The 16,197-nt window shown below is 44.6% G+C and overlaps 1 protein-coding gene across 10 annotated transcripts in view; it reads left to right on the plus strand.

Moving 5' to 3' along the window:
* HECTD1 (HECT domain E3 ubiquitin protein ligase 1) overlaps positions 1 to 16,197 on the plus strand; it is a 665,243-nt gene that overhangs the window by 459,548 nt on the left and 189,498 nt on the right. For 5 of the 10 annotated variants that reach the window (XM_086936975.1, XM_086936967.1, XM_086936971.1 and 2 more), the window contains exons 26-27: positions 8,209 to 8,430; positions 9,146 to 9,339. In XM_086936975.1, coding sequence (XP_086793101.1) covers positions 8,209 to 8,430; positions 9,146 to 9,339 — 416 coding nt within the window. The remainder of the gene's footprint in view (positions 1 to 8,208; positions 8,431 to 9,145; positions 9,340 to 16,197) is intronic. The other 5 variants (XM_086936976.1, XM_086936969.1, XM_086936973.1 and 2 more) reach the window with 2 other exon arrangements.

The raw sequence follows: 16,197 nt of genomic DNA on the forward strand, positions 1-16,197 counted from the left end.
CTTCGGCACCGAGGCTACATACAAAGGACAGCTCGGGATCGAAACATTCCATGTCGAAACATAAATATGACTTATCGCCCAAGAGACACTCGATACCAAGAAAGTCGGAATCGAGCAAACATTCGGTTTCGAAAACAACAAGATCTGACGATCGAAAACAAAAGCACCTCTCGGAACCAGGACCCTCGGTACCGATTCAGGAGCAACAGACAGATCCCAAACAAAAGATCTTGTTTATTGATCCACAAACTGGGAAAGTGGTCACGAAGAAGAGAAAGAGTGAACAGTCAGAAGATAAACCTCTTCCTTCAAAAAAGAGAACAATGGGGACGAATATAACTCCTCCTGCTTCTCCTCGTCCTAGACTAACACCCTCTTCTCCTATTCCTCACAATAGGCCAAATATTCCTACACCTTCCACACCAAGACCAGCTACACCTCAGTCAGATGTAGACAGTGATCTGGGGGAGGGAGAACCTCAAGGGGATGACGAAACTATCCCAGATGAGGAGGATCCATGGGAAAATTATGATGTAGGGTCAGATGAAGACAACGACCCAGAGCTATATCCCTCAAAGCCTTCACCACCTGATGATAACACAGGTTTTGTGCAGCTCATTAATAGGGCAGCGAAATACCATAAGGTAGATATACATACAGAACCTCAAATAGAGGATTTCTTGTTAGAGACTCTACCTAATGCACAGAGAACATCAGGTACTCTCCCTATGTTGAAGGGTCTTCTTACTCACACAGATGAGATATTCGAAAACCCAGTGAGAGCCAGGGTGTTAAACCCAAGAATTGATAAAAAATACAAAGCGGCTCCAAAGGACCCAATATTTATTAGAGGGCATGTACCGCTAGACTCGCTGGTGGTCTCAAACGCTCGTAAGAGAGCAAACTCGTTATCTACAGGAGAGGCTCCTCCACCAGATAAAGAGTCAAAGTTAATAGATGCATCAGGTAAAAGAGTAGCATCACAGGCAGCGAATAGCTGGCGTATAGCCAATACACAAGCACTACTCGCACGTTATGACAGGGCACATTACGATGAGCTAGAAAAACTTCTTACACATCTCCCAAAGGAACATCAGAAGAAGGCAGACCAATTAATACAGGAAGGTAAAATAATAACAAATACTTCCATTAAGTGTGCATTAGACGCAGCAGACACTGCAGCAAGGTCTATTAACACTAGTGTCATGCTAAGAAGGCACGCATGGCTTAGAATCTCAGGATTCAAACAAGAGGTACAAACAGCCCTACTGAACAAACCATTTGATCAGAAGACATTGTTTGGTTCAAGCACAGACGAGACATTAGAGAAAATGAAGAAAGATACGGAAACGGCTAAGTCAATGGGAGCATTGCAACAGCCAACACACAGAGGTTCCTTTCGTAGATCCACCTATAGAGGGGGCTCAAAGAATACAGGAACAAATCAGCAATCCACATCTTTCACACCTACATCACCCAGAGGTAATTCAAGAGGCAGTTACAGAGGTAACAACAATAAGGGAAGAGGCCGCGGAAATAATAATAACCGCAACGCCTCAACACCAAAACAGTGACTTCATAGAACTCCCCCCAGACCACGTAACACCGGTCGGGGGACGTCTATCACAGTTCCTACCTGTCTGGGAAAACATCACGTCAGACAAGTGGGTGAGACAAATTATCCAACATGGTTATTGCCTAGAACTCACAGATACCCCGCCAAACATCCCCCCCAAACAGCGTCCAATGAGTCAGGATCATCTGACATTGTTAAGAGAAGAAGTGCTAGCACTTCTACAAAAGCATGCAATAGAGAAGGTCCCAAAAGATCAACAGGGCACAGGAGTATACTCTCTATACTTCCTGATCCCCAAAAAGGACGGGTCCCTAAGACCAATATTAGACCTCAGACCTCTCAATGCTTACATAAATTCGGAGCACTTCCACATAATCACGCTCCATCAAGTACTTCCTTTACTGAAGAAAGGGGACTTTCTTTCTACACTGGATCTAAAAGACGCTTACTTTCATATCCCAATTCACAAAGCCCACAGAAAATACCTAAGGTTTGTGTTAGAAGGACAACACTATCAGTTCAAGGTCCTTCCATTCGGTGTCACAACAGCACCGAGAGTTTTCACAAAATGCCTAGCTGTGGTGGCAGCACACCTAAGAAGACAACAAATACATGTCTTCCCATACTTGGACGATTGGCTAATAAAGGCCAAGTCAAAGGAAGAATGTCTTCACAACACACAGAAGACAATTCAATTGCTGCACCACCTAGGGTTCACGGTGAACTACAAAAAATCACACCTGCAACCAAACCAGATTCAGCAATACCTGGGGGCTACAGTAGACACAGAAAAGGCAATAGCATACCCCAACCCAATCAGAGTACAGACAATGGTCGGGTTAATACAAAGATTTCAACCACAACACTCACTACCAGCACGAGTGTTTATGCAACTATTAGGCATGATGTCCTCCTGCATACTGCTAATACCACATGCCAGACTACAAATGCGCCCACTACAAGAGTGTCTAGCGACACAGTGGAATCAGGCTCAAGGGCAGATTACAGATCTGGTGTTGGTAGACGACCGGACGTATCGCTCTCTGAAGTGGTGGAACACAGAAAACATTTCCAAGGGACGGTCGTTCCTAGAGCCAATTCCACAAGTAATAATAACAGCGGACGCATCGCTCTCCGGATGGGGAGCGCATATGGACAGATACACAGTACAGGGGAAGTGGAGTGTGCAGCAAAAGAAACTGCACATCAACTACCTAGAGCTATTAGCAATATTTCTAGCACTAAAAGCCTTCCAAATGCAAATAACAGGCAAAGCAGTCCTGATCAGAACAGACAACATGACTGCAATGTATTATATTCAAAAACAGGGGGGGACACACTCTCTCCACCTGTCCAGACTAGTACAGGACATATGGAGATGGGCCATTCCTCAAAAGATCTACCTGTTAGCGGAACACCTACCAGGAGTTCAAAACCAAATAGCGGACATCCTAAGCAGACAGTCTGAACAAGTGCACGAATGGGAGCTGCACGACCAAATACTACAGCCATTCTTCCAAAAATGGGGGCAACCAGAGATAGATCTGTTTGCCAATCATCAGAACGCAAAATGCAAAGAATTCGCATCCAGGTACCCACACCAAAGGTCCCAGGGCAATGCACTGTGGATAAATTGGTCCAACAGATTTGCGTACGCGTTCCCTCCTCTACCACTAATTCCATTACTGGTTCGGAAACTGCAGCAACATTCAATGACAATGATACTAGTGGCACCCACGTGGGCAAGACAGCCGTGGTTCACCACGCTGCTACAACTCTCACAAGTACCACATCAAAAGCTAAGGTTATTACCCATGCATCTTACACAGAACCATGGAGAAATAATGCACCCAGATCCCAAACAACTGAACCTAGCGATCTGGCTCCTGAAGTCATAGAGTTTGGGTATTTAGATTTACCACCAGAATGCATGGAAATCATTAAACAAGCAAGACGTCCTACCACCAGAGCATGCTATGCAGCAAAATGGAAGAGGTTTGCTATACACTGTAACAGTAAGCACATCAACCCTCTGGACGCATCTACTAAACAAATCATTTGCTATTTGTTACACTTACAGCAATGTAACCTAGCATATACCTCTATCAGAGTTCATCTAGCAGCCATAGCAGCATACCTACAAAACAGACAACATCTGTCATTGTTCAAAGTACCAGCAATTAAAGCTTTCATGGAAGGACTCAAAAGAGTCATTCCACCAAGAAGACCACCTTCCCCAGTCTGGAATCTCAACATAGTGCTTACCAGACTAATGGGGCCACCATTTGAACCTATGCATAGGTGTGAAATACAATTCCTCACATGGAAGGTAGCCTTCCTCATAGCTATCGCGTCACTTAGAAGAGTAAGTGAACTGCAGGCTTTTACGATTCAAGAACCATTTATGCAGCTACACCAAAATAAAGTGGTTCTTAGAACAAACCCAAAATTCTTACCGAAGGTTATTTCAGCATTCCACATCAATCAGTCAGTGGAATTACCGGTTTTCTTTCCAAAACCACAAACAGTAGCTGAAAGAGCCCTACATACACTGGATGTTAGAAGGGCCATATTGTACTACATAGAAAGAACACAAACTTTCAGAAAGACAAAACAGCTATTTGTTGCGTTTTCTCCCACACATAAAGGCAATCCCATCTCCAAAGCGGGCATTGCCAGATGGATTGTAAAATGCATTCAAATATGCTACTTAAAGGCAAAGAGAACATTAACTGTTCCTCCTAGAGCTCACTCTACACGTAAACTAGGAGCATCTATGGCATTTCTGGGAAACATTCCACTAGATGACATATGCAAAGCGGCTACCTGGGTTACACCGCACACCTTCACAAAACACTATTGTGTAGATGTGCACACAACACAACAAGCTAGAGTGGGACAAGCAGTATTAAAAACATTGTTTCAGACAGTTGCAACAGACACGGGCGACCACCGCTAGGGAGAGAACTGCTATATAGTCTATTCATAATGTACCATCTGCAGCCCATATGCCTCGAATGGAATATGCTACTTACCAGTATGCATCTGTTCTTGGCATAGAGGGCTGCAGAGTGGTACATGCCCTCCCAGCCTCCCCGGAAACCTGTGTCTGTTCCAACATTATCTTATTTAGATACACTTACATGGGCACTCTTATCTGTATTCTACTATACTACTCCATCTAACCCTACTATGGCAAAACAATCTAAGGATGGAGCCGATGCCCATGCGCACTACCAACCAAGGGAGGAGTCACCAAGAGACAAAAGACTCTCCAAGAGAAAAACAAAGTGCAATCATCCGAGCCCAACACCAGATGGCGATCTATTCATAATGTACCACTCTGCAGCCCTCTATGCCAAGAACAGATGCATACTGGTAAGTAGCATATTCCTTTCAAGTGCACAAAGACAGAATTGTCTCAAGAACTGATCCTCAATTCATGGTAAGTCTTCTCGTAGTTTCACATGAATCAAAGTGTTCAAATGCCACATTTTTTCCAGTATCCAAAGACATGCAGAGAGGACAGTACACGCCTTAGACACAAGAATGACCTTAATGTATGACATTGAAAGGATAAAACCAGGCAGAAAAAAGAAATATCTATTCATCTAATTTGCAAACCGTTTCATAGGAAGACAAGTAACCAAGAACTCAGTTGCAAGATGAATAGTATAAACTATTCAGTTGTGCCACAAAAATGCAGGCGAAACAATGCATTCGGCACCTGGAGCTTATTCTACTAGAAAGAAGGGGACAACCATTGCTTTTCTAGGAAATACACCTTACAAGACATTTGTATGTCAGCTACATGGCATCAGTACACATGGTCACAGGAAACTATTGTGTAGATACAGATGAACAGGAAAGCACAGCTGGGACAAAAGGTCTTACAACATCTGTTTACCAATCAATGCTCTTCTTCAACCCAACCACCACAGAAGTAACTACCCACTACAAAGTCAATGCACAACATGTAAATCCAGACTAGATTCATGCTGCATAATGTATGTTTCTTACCAGTTGGTTTAGTTTTGCAGCTTGAAGAATTTTCAGAATTTAGAAGCGACACACCCACCTCTGCCTAGAAGATGCAATGCAATAGGCCTTGCCTTTGGGACCGTATGAGTTTTTAGCTATGACGTACATTATCCTGGATAAAGTGAATCTCGCATTTTACTAATCTCTGCTGGTAGTTTTCTATCAAGACGGTTAAATTCAGGCAGTTGCTAGAAAAATAAAAAACGAAAGTCCGTAAGCAGAAAGCGATTCTGGTATTTTACTGACCTCTGCTGGTCTTTTTTTATCAATACTAATTAGAGGTAATTGCTAAAAAACAAGTAGTCCCTAAGCGGAAGCAGACAAGTACTGGGGCAATACTCCAAAGCCCACACAAAGTACATACAACAGATCTTCCAAACAGCCTAAGCGCTGTCTAGGCTCGACCTTAAAAAACAAATCTGAAAAATGTCGACCTAAGGCGGGAGCTTCTAGAGGAAGCACAAGGATGTCACAATGGGACACTAAATGGAGATCCATTGACGCCCACCAACAACAGAAAACAACGCTAGAAGAAGGACAGAAAAAATAGGGAGGATTCTGAACCCAACCACTAGATGGATGAACAGTGCACAGCACAGGAATCCTGAACATTCTTTAAGCTGTAAAACTCCACGGACAAAGAAACTATACGTTTCCTTCAAGGTGAGTATTGGGAGATGAATCTCTGCTGCAATGAACGGGCACAATTTTGTACCCCTTCCACCGCTACACCTCCTGCCTTGGGTTCTGATGAAGATCAAGACAGACCAGGCCCAAGTCTCATTGCCCTGGACAGTACCTGGAGAGAGTGATACCCAGAGTCTTGTTTTTGTTTTATTGTCCTCAAATCAGGCTTCCGCTTTGGGAGGACATACTGTCCCAGCAGCAAGGCAGGGTTCTACATCAGAGTCTTCACAAACTACACTTCCATGTGTGGACTTTTAGCAATGGCACTTGAATCCCGTTTGACTTGACAACAGGCGGTTGGGGTTATCCGTGCATTCAGATGTTGTAAGAAAGTGACTCTGTATATGCTGGGCCAAAGTAAGGTACAGTGTGTCCCCAGAGGTTTGGCAGAGGCTAAAGTTAGATATAACCTTACTCTCTAAAGTGGTAGCTTGGTCGAGGAGTAAGGCAGTATCGGAGGACAGTGTAAAGCATTTGTCGTACACATTCAGTAAGCAAATGGTCTCACACACTCAAGAACTGAACTCTAAGCCAATTGTTTTGTATCAAAAGATATAGTTGTTTTATTTTAGAACCAACAAAGTATCAAAATATACTTTCTCAGAATGAGTTACTTTAGTTAAAAACTTTTCAAAGAGGCAATAGACTTATCGATTACAATAGTTACAGTTGTTGCAATAGGCAACACAATTTCAAACACAATGTGACATTGAGCTCAATGGGAATTTCTAGTGAAATGCAATTAGTTACTTTGTAGATTACTTTTCCAACCACAGGACTAGATCCTAGATTCAGTCATGGGACATTTCCTGTAAACAGCATTTTGGTTACAGTAGTTATTTTTAAGGAATATTATTGTATTTTAAAAGTTGACAGAAACTTTTTCACATAGAATCACCAATGTTATCCTATGGGAGGAAATTCACTTAGCAGGTAGGAAGTGTTATTCTTACCTTTTCTTACTCGGTGTTCCATCCTGGATCCAGCACTGGTGCATCACCTGTGAACAGTTGAAAGAATGCGTTTAAGTTATACAGGCGATTTTTAAGGAATATTTGTAGTTTGTGAAAATCGCCACTTAGAAACTTTTCTAGTGAAAAGCAGACAATGGATTCCTATAAAAAGAAATTCAATTTACTGGTAGATGGACCACTGGGCTCGTTCGGTTGCTCGTTGCCCTCTAAAACGCTACAAGGCTCAGTCAGTCAATAGTTGAGCTTGTGCCACGGGTTCCAGCCACCTCCATGCTCGCAGTCTTTGCAGTTCATGCTTTATGTAGTTTCACCACCCTCAGTTTTAACATTGCTCCAGCAGCAATGACCAGTAGCAAGCACAGTTGTAACGAGTTGCTGTTCGTGTCCTTTTTTTTTTTTTTTTTTTTTACTTTTGTCTTTCATACGGCGTGTCAAATGTTCTCATGTGGATGCAGCATTTTACAATTATTTAATACATCGGTGCTTGCTGCTCGCAGTGAAATTCACTCCCAAGGTTGGGCAGAGAGGAAAAGGATTTGGTTTGAAACATTTACAATTCTGCCTCTTAAACCCAGAAAACGAGCATAAATCATGGCATCCCCGCTTAAATTGTGTGCTCTTGGGCTACATGCTAAAAAACACATTACAAAGTCAGTAGCTCCGCGAGACCTTTTGGCTTTGCCAGTGCCTGTTAATACTTTTGTGTTAAAGCTTCACAAAAACATTGCGAAAACACATTGGTAAAGGCATGTTGAATTTGTGTCTGCTTACAGTGTTGGTTTAATATGTATGTTCCAAGTAAAATCCACTTGTGAGTTTTATTGTTCTGGTGGCAAATGCCATTGCTTGGGAATGAATGCATGAACTTGCAATAATGTTTACTGTGTGCTGCCGATTCTAACTGGCCCCCTGCTTTATTTCTGTCTTCAGCATCTCCTCTTATGGGGGCCCAAAGCTTCCCAAACCTTACTACCACGGGTACCACATCCACCGTCACCATGTCCACTTCTAGTGTGACGAGCAGCAGCAACGTAGCTACAGCCACCACTGGTTTAACTGTTGGCCAATCCCTCAGCAACACATTAACCACCAGCCTGACCTCCACATCCAGCGAGAGCGATACTGGGCAGGAGGCGGAATATTCGCTCTATGGTAAGTGGTGAGCGTATGCTCATGCCCCTATCTCATCCATGTAGATTCACATCGCAAAAGTCTTATTTTAACGTATTTCTGACCACCCACCTGTCCAGCCAGTGGATGTGAACTATGTACCTTTCCCATGGATGGCTCCCGATCTCTTTTCGGGGTTCCCCATTCCCTCTGGCAAATTCTACAAAGAAGTCTTTCCTTCACATCGAACACTACTGTATTGATACAAACCGTGGCCCTATCTATGCTGCAAGGAATTTAACTTTCGGAATTGCTATCGTATCAGAGGAAAAGTTAGTGGGAAAAGGTCTTCCTTATCTGCTTGCATGTGCTGGCCTTTGCCCCGGGTATGCTGATTCCAAAGCATGTTAGGGCTGTTTTTTAGAATTATGTAACAAACCTAGTGGGAGGAATTTCTTGCACTGCTCTGGCTGTAGCTTTGTTGTAAGGCGCCCTGATCGGTGAGCCCACATTTGATTCATTCAGCAGTAGTTGCGAGTGGTGGGCTGTGGAAGAAGGTTTTGCTTTTATTGGATATAGTGGCTCAAGAACTGTACCCCTTAGGAAACAATGCTGTGAGATCTTCTCTAACCACAACCTATATCATCAGTTCCATTCTCAGAAACATTGACTCGCTTTCTTAACTAATGCATTTCTTGCCTTGTCTTGCTACCATGCAAGCATGCCTATTAAATATAACATGTTTCCCCAAAACTAGATTTCCTGGACAGCTGCAGAGCTAGCACTCTATTAAATACGACTGTCTCCCCGTGCCTAGATTTCCTAGACAGCTGCCGTGCTAGCACTCTCTTGGCTGAGCTTGATGATGATGAGGATCTGCCCGAGCCAGATGAGGAAGATGACGAGAATGAAGACGACAATCAGGAAGATCAGGAATATGAAGAAGTCATGGTATGTTGAGTATCTGCTTGTCAAATTCTCAGTGTGTGCTCTTGCTCGCCTACCTTCCTTGCCTTAGGGCCACCGTGATGATACAAAGTCAATCTTTGGTAACCAAGTGAAACCATAGCTCAAACTCTAAAGCCCCTTTCAATATGGTTTAGAGCATTTCATGCAAGCTTGCACAACACTAAATGATCAAGTCTAAGGCTTGGAGTGAGCGGCATCCTTTGACTGCATAAAGGTTTTGAAAACAATGTCCTTTGCACTGACTTGTTTGGGAAGGGCATTTTTAACATGTCTGGTTTGAGAGCTTTCTATATGCAGACGTTTTTTTGCGAGCAAACTTGTGTTTTGGGATGGCGGCTTGAATCCTGTACATTGGTATGTAGTTTCTACTGAACACCTTGTCCATACCTGAACAGACGGTACACTATCTTCACATTTAATTTATGAAGAGCCTGTCAAAGGCTATAGTGGAAAACTCTTCTTTAGGGAACAAAAATACAAGCCTGCTCCAGATGACCCAGCTTATTTTAGGGAGCAGACTGCCCCAGACTCTATGGTAGCTCATGATACTGCCTGTGAGAGAGCCTCTGCTCAGACCACAGGAGGCGCGTTTGACAAGGAGTCTTAAGATTGACATAGCAGGCAGGCGAGGAGCACTTGGGTCAACCACACACTGGCTTATTGCCCACTTGATGGGTCTCCTTGCCAGGTATTAAAAATAACATTGGGAGTAGATGGAACACATGGTAAAGCTCCTTGCAGAATCCCACTGGAAACTGGGACTAAAATTGTTCCCTGAGGGCAAAACCTTTGGCAACAATCTGTTAGTAGCCAATGACTAAACCACTACAGCTTAAAGAAATGTCCTCTAAACTCTACAAACCGTGGTTCAATGATAGTCTTAATTCCGAAATAGGAATGTAAGACTTGCGGAAAGGTTATGGAGATCCCATCCCCTCCCTCCAACATCTCTACCATTTAAAATCTCTGAGAAGCATACACAATAAACGCATCAGATGCTCTAAGACCACCTATTTTAGAACTCAACTAGAGCATGCAAAAAACCGTCCAAAAAAACTGTTCGAACTCATCAAGTCCCAAGCTAACAGTCATCCTAATCTCTCGTCACTGGGTCAAGGGACATTGCCCAACTGTGAAGAATTCGCTGATTTCTTCACGGATAAGACTATTAAGATTGAAACGGAATTACGCTCTGCCCTTCATCACCTGTAGATCAGTCCTCTGAACACCCTCCGTCCCCTAGGGTTGGATATCACTGACCCTGCACAGCCTATCTCCCCAAAAACAATGCATCCTGGAGTATGTTCCAAACCTTGGATGAATGCACTATACGCAAAATGCTGGCGACTTTGAAACCTTCCAATCACTACAACGACCCTCTGCCACCAAACCTTACCCCCGAATTTAGATCCTCCTTACCAACACTTTGGTTACGATCGTCAATGCATCACTACGACAAGGTACTATTCAGGATTGCCTAAAATCGGGTCCAGTTACCCTGATTCTAAAGAAACCATCTGCTGATCCCACGGACCTTCATAACTTTTGCCCAATCTCTAACATCCCCACCTTAGCAAAGCTCCTGGAGAAATGTGTGCTTGCCCAACTCTGTAACCACATCGACCATTTCCAACTCCTGGACCAATGCCAATCAGGTTTCCGCCTAGGCCATAGTGCAGAGTCTGCGCTAACGCACATTGTCGAGGATGCGCTAAGAATGTTGGACCATAATGAGTCGTGCTTATTGATCCTTTTTGACCTTTTGAGCATTCAATACTGTCAAACACGGTAACCTAATTGACCTCCTGGAACACAGGATAGGGCTGTCTGGGCCTGTACTAAAAGGGTTCTCTTCGTTCCTTCAGAACAGATCCCAATGCTTCAAGGTGAACCAATCCTTATCCCATCCCATTCTGCACCGGTCACTCTGGGGGGGGTTCCCCAGGGTTCAGCCCTTTTTCCCACGCTCTTTAGCCTGTTCATGGAGCCTCTGACAGAAATTCTGAAAACATCGATCATTCATTATCACATGTATGCGAATGATACCCACCTATACCTGAAGATCGCCTTCCCCGAGGACATTCAGTCCCTCAACTCAGTCCTGCTGGAAACACAAAGCTGGCTGACACGTAACCACCTGAAGCTATATGCTCTAAAAACGGAATTCCTCTAATCTCACCCCTCAAAAAATCTCAGGGCATGGAACAATGGTTGAATCAGCTTACTGCTCTTAACTGTAGACCTCACCTCGTGGATTCTGCAACCTCTCTGGGGATTATATTAGACAAAAGTCTGAACATGCAGAAGCCCATTAGTTCCCTCACCGAAGAAGCGAACTTCCAACACCGCATCCTAAGGAAACTTAGACCCTATATCCCTGCTCATGGCCTAAAGCTTGCACTGCAAGCATTAGTGATCTCAAAGCTGGACTATGGTAGCGCAACGCTTTGCGGCTTGCCCAGAGTGAAGATGGCTCCTCTTAGGGTTGCCCTCAATTCTGCTGCGAGGCTGATAACTGGGACCAAAAAATACAACCATATTTCTACGGACTTGCTGGCCCTGAATTAGCTTCTATATGAAGCTTGGATACAGTGAACAATTGCATGGATGGCACACAAAGCTATCGACTTCAAGACCCCGCTTGACCTCGCTCAGAAACTGGAGGTCTCATGTGGTTCGAGAGCCTCTAGAAGCGCCAGCACCATATTGCTCAAACCACAAAAATTCAAGAAAAAAAAGACCTACAATCGAGCCTTCTCCGGTATGGCTCTAAGAATCTGGAACTTTCTTCCCCAGAAGTCAAGGTGAAGCCTTCCACTGTCCTCTTAAAAAAAAAAAAAAGTCAAAGGGCTCCTGATGAAGAAATTTCTGCCTCAGTCTGGCTTCTCCATTTGACACTGGGGCCATAGCCATTGAATTGTGGCCCAGCTGCCTGGCTTACAAGAATGTCTGACATTTTAAGAGTGTGAATTCTAGGCTTTGTAGATTGTTTTGTTTGTTTTGTTTGCTTGTACCCTTCTTGATGCATAAACTGTAAAGCGCTCTGATACCCTTGGTGGTCATGTTCGCGCTATATAAAACTTTCTAAATAAATAATGATTAGCCACTATCGGGGGCGCCTTCAACACAGCGAACACTGCAAGAAGGTACTGCACTTTTGAGCATCACAGATCTGTTCGGATTTCCAATGAGGCTTCTGCTGGCAGATCCTCACTTGATGCAGACTCCCCCGTGCCCCTGGCATCCGGCCATATGTCAACTTCCTTACTGCAGGCTTTTCCAGTTCTTTGTTGGCACTGTGCCCAGTATCAGAAGATCAAGTACTAGTTCCCTTTAGATTCCAGTTGTGGATCCAAAACTGTCTTCCGGTAGGGCACACAATGTCCAAAATGAAAACAACGATGAGGCTGTGGACCATTTGCTCATCCAGTCATTACACTGGTGCCGGCTGATGTCATAACCTACAAAACATCACTGGTCTGGACAGTTCACCAGAGACGGAATTGAATATGGCCGTATTGGCCCTTTCACTAGAAAGTGCTTTGAGTTGTTGGTACCGAAAGCCACAGAGGTGATAGACTTGCATTTACCTACAGTAGACATTTAGGACAGAATCTTGCGGCCTGGGCACGCTGCTTAAGAGCTCTTATTGCCATTTAATGAAGGCTTGACTGAGACCCTTTCCGTTGCACAGTTCTCAACTTGCTCAACCCTGCCTGTGAGTTGCCTGATTGCCAGACAGCACAGACCTGCCCCAGGTAATCGCACTTTTATGATGCAGAATCCTACTCAAGGGAGCCTTATAGTTTAAAAAAAAAATATTTTTTTATTAAGATTTTACAGTACATCACGACAAACCGATTCATATAAGAATAAAAAAAACACTGGCAGGCTTAACACAGAGGCAAGTTAGCAGTAATTAGTTTGCCTCATGGAGGTACAGTTAGAGAGAATAACGGACTCAACATGCTGAGCAAGGGATGTGCATCTCCTAGAAAATGGCCAGAAGACCACAGGAGTGCGGCGTGCACAACAGAGGAGTAGACCAGGGGTACTGCCCCTCCCAGCATAGCCATCAGGCACAGATCCCAAAAGACCCCATCCCCAACTGTGTGAATAAGTAGAGGAATGAAACCTGCAGACCTGAAGGCCGCTAGGGGGCACCCCCCGAGGCTGGACTCAACCCTCCAGCATCGGAAGGGGAATCATCCGCTAGCACCCGGCTGCCTCTACCCATTAGAGAGCCTTGTAGTTAAGGCATGTCTGAGCAGAGTCTATCCAAATTCTTTTCGCACTGGTTCAGCGGACAGAGAAACAAAGAAAATACACTATGGGCAAAAGAATATTTTCTTTTGCTAGACTTGTGCTCCGATCATGGAATGTTGTTCGTCCTGTAGGTCACTAAACTCACACTCTTTGTGACATGGAGAGGGTGATTCTGCCTCCTTAGGATGTGCACTTATGAAATTCCTGTGCACTGACAGTAGAAGATGGCCAAGACTTGGTGAAGTGTTTTTTCAAGTTCTGCCTCAATAGCAAGATAGGGTGCACCAAGCTGTGGGCATCTGTGTTGTCCGTTCTATATGGTGGATCCTTTTGATTGAATTACTTAGTATTAGAGGAGGACGTATCCGCCTGAGTGTCCGCGTACAACACTCCCTCGCCTTGTTATATGAAGTCATTAGACAATAGGCTTGGGTGCGTACCACCTGGTTTTTCTGGGTAATCAATGTTTGACTAATGAATATGCCTTTTGGCGGGGTTGATTGTTTGATGATGAGGTTAATTCTGCTCTGGTCTCATTAGGGATAGAAGAGCTCCATCTCGTTCCTCTGGGTTGCTTTCACCCGCCTGATAGTTTCATCAATGATCCCGAACATTCAGAGTATATTTAAATGTCTTGCCTATTGTCAGAGGCAGTCATTGTAAACCGTTCAGTCTTTCTGTAATTTTCGGGGCAGGGTTGATGGTAGGGAAAGAGATAACTAAAAGCAGCAGTCCTTCGCCTTGTCAGGTGCTGCTTCTGACACGCCCTTTTAGTTTTGCGCCTCTCAGCCATTTGCGGACTTTTCTGTAGGGGTTGAATCCAGCTTGGACTATCACATTTGCACTCCATTATGCCAGACAAGTGGCTTCTTCAAATTCTTCGACAAGTTTCTGGTCTTCTCTTTTTGCGTGCTCCTCTGGTATTTGCTAAGACGTTCGTAGATCACACTCATATTTTGTCTCAAGAGGTGATGTTGCGTACCTGGGAAACAAATGAAATCATACCCACAGCATTGAAATCCCTGTGTTTCTAATCCTGGTACTTTCTGGTTCCCACGAAGGACAATGGGCTGAGACTGATTTTGGCCATTAAAGTCTTGAACTCTTCTATAACCACATCGCTGCGGCGGCTTTTCCCGCTGTGTGCAGCAATTTTCAAAAAGCCGCGTTATGTGACGAGCTCAGCTCGTCATCAGCACACGACCGCCGTAGCTGATGACGAGCTGAGCTCGTCATCAGCAGCGAAGAGGTTAAAGATGAAGCTCAACTAGTTGGCATTGGTCCCAATTAATGGATGGTATTAGACCTACGGGAAGCGTACCTTTGTGTACTGATCCCGCAGGCTAACAGGGAAGTATCTGTGCTTTGTGGGGCCAGACCTCTCCCAGTTACTCTTTTGCCGTTCGGCCTGACCTAGGTCTCTAGGGTCTTTACAAAGGTCATGGCATAGTGATGGTCCACAATTTTCTTACTTTGACATCTGGTTCGTAAAGGCTTTCTCATCTCAACTATACTCGCTGCCTTCAGACATCTTTGTTGTTACTGTCTATTCTCTGATTTTGTTTCAACAACCCAAATCCCTGGGGGCGCTGCTGGCCGAGCACCAAGAAGCCGGAGTGATTGTGTGGCTTCTCTGACTACAATGATAAACCAACAGTAATCATCCGTATAACCTGTCCTTGACCAAATACCAATGCACAGGAACGTCTTAGATCTGATTACACACTTTGAACCCAATGGCAGCCTGTGACAAGATCCAACTCCACCAGAAAAGGAGGTAGAGTCCTAACTAGCATGCCCCAGAAAGACCTGGGATTGTTAGGAGGCCAGGGCGGGGAGTGGCCCCTGAAGCAGCCTGCCTGCATTGCACTTCCCCAGTGAGGACAGTGAGGACCAATTGGCACCCACAGATATGAATCGGCAGCTGTGCCCTGCTCTGCAAACAGTGGTAGGATGCTGCTGTGGAAATTCCGACCGATCGGGCAGTTCGACTTGGCCTCCCTGACACACCACCACTATGCTGGCTCTAATTAAAAATCACTTGGCCTCTCAATGCGCTCATCCATTCCTCTGTGGGGTGGATGAACCCGCTTCTCTCCTGGGACAAATGCTGAGAGTCGACGTAAGGGGAAATGGGGATGACAGATGCGGAACAGTGTTACCAGGTCTTACAACTCCTGGTCATAAGCAACTGGCTTACCTGTGGAAGGAGCGATCCATCCTACCGATCAGAGCTGGACCTAAACAGCCCAGGCAATATGATGCACTACCTATACGGCACCCCCCTCCCGTCTCACCTCCCCGAGTGTACGAGGGAGGTGTTACTCAGCTGGCAGCCAACACTCCGATTTACGGGATTGAATAGGAAGCTGACCCAACAAACCCCATTATGGAGTGGTCACTGATTGAGCCACGTTTCACAGCTGCAGGAATTTGGCTAATGGGACCAGATTTGTTACACTTGAGGATGTATGGGCAGGATCCCATATGAAAACGTTTGCCGAATTAGACACAATATAAAGTTGCACACACTCAATTCCACAAATACTTACAGATTTGGCACGCATTGACATG

The sequence above is a fragment of the Lissotriton vulgaris genome, chromosome 9 (genome assembly GCF_964263255.1).
Source record: "Lissotriton vulgaris chromosome 9, aLisVul1.2, whole genome shotgun sequence".
Taxonomy (NCBI): Eukaryota; Metazoa; Chordata; class Amphibia; order Caudata; family Salamandridae; genus Lissotriton; species Lissotriton vulgaris.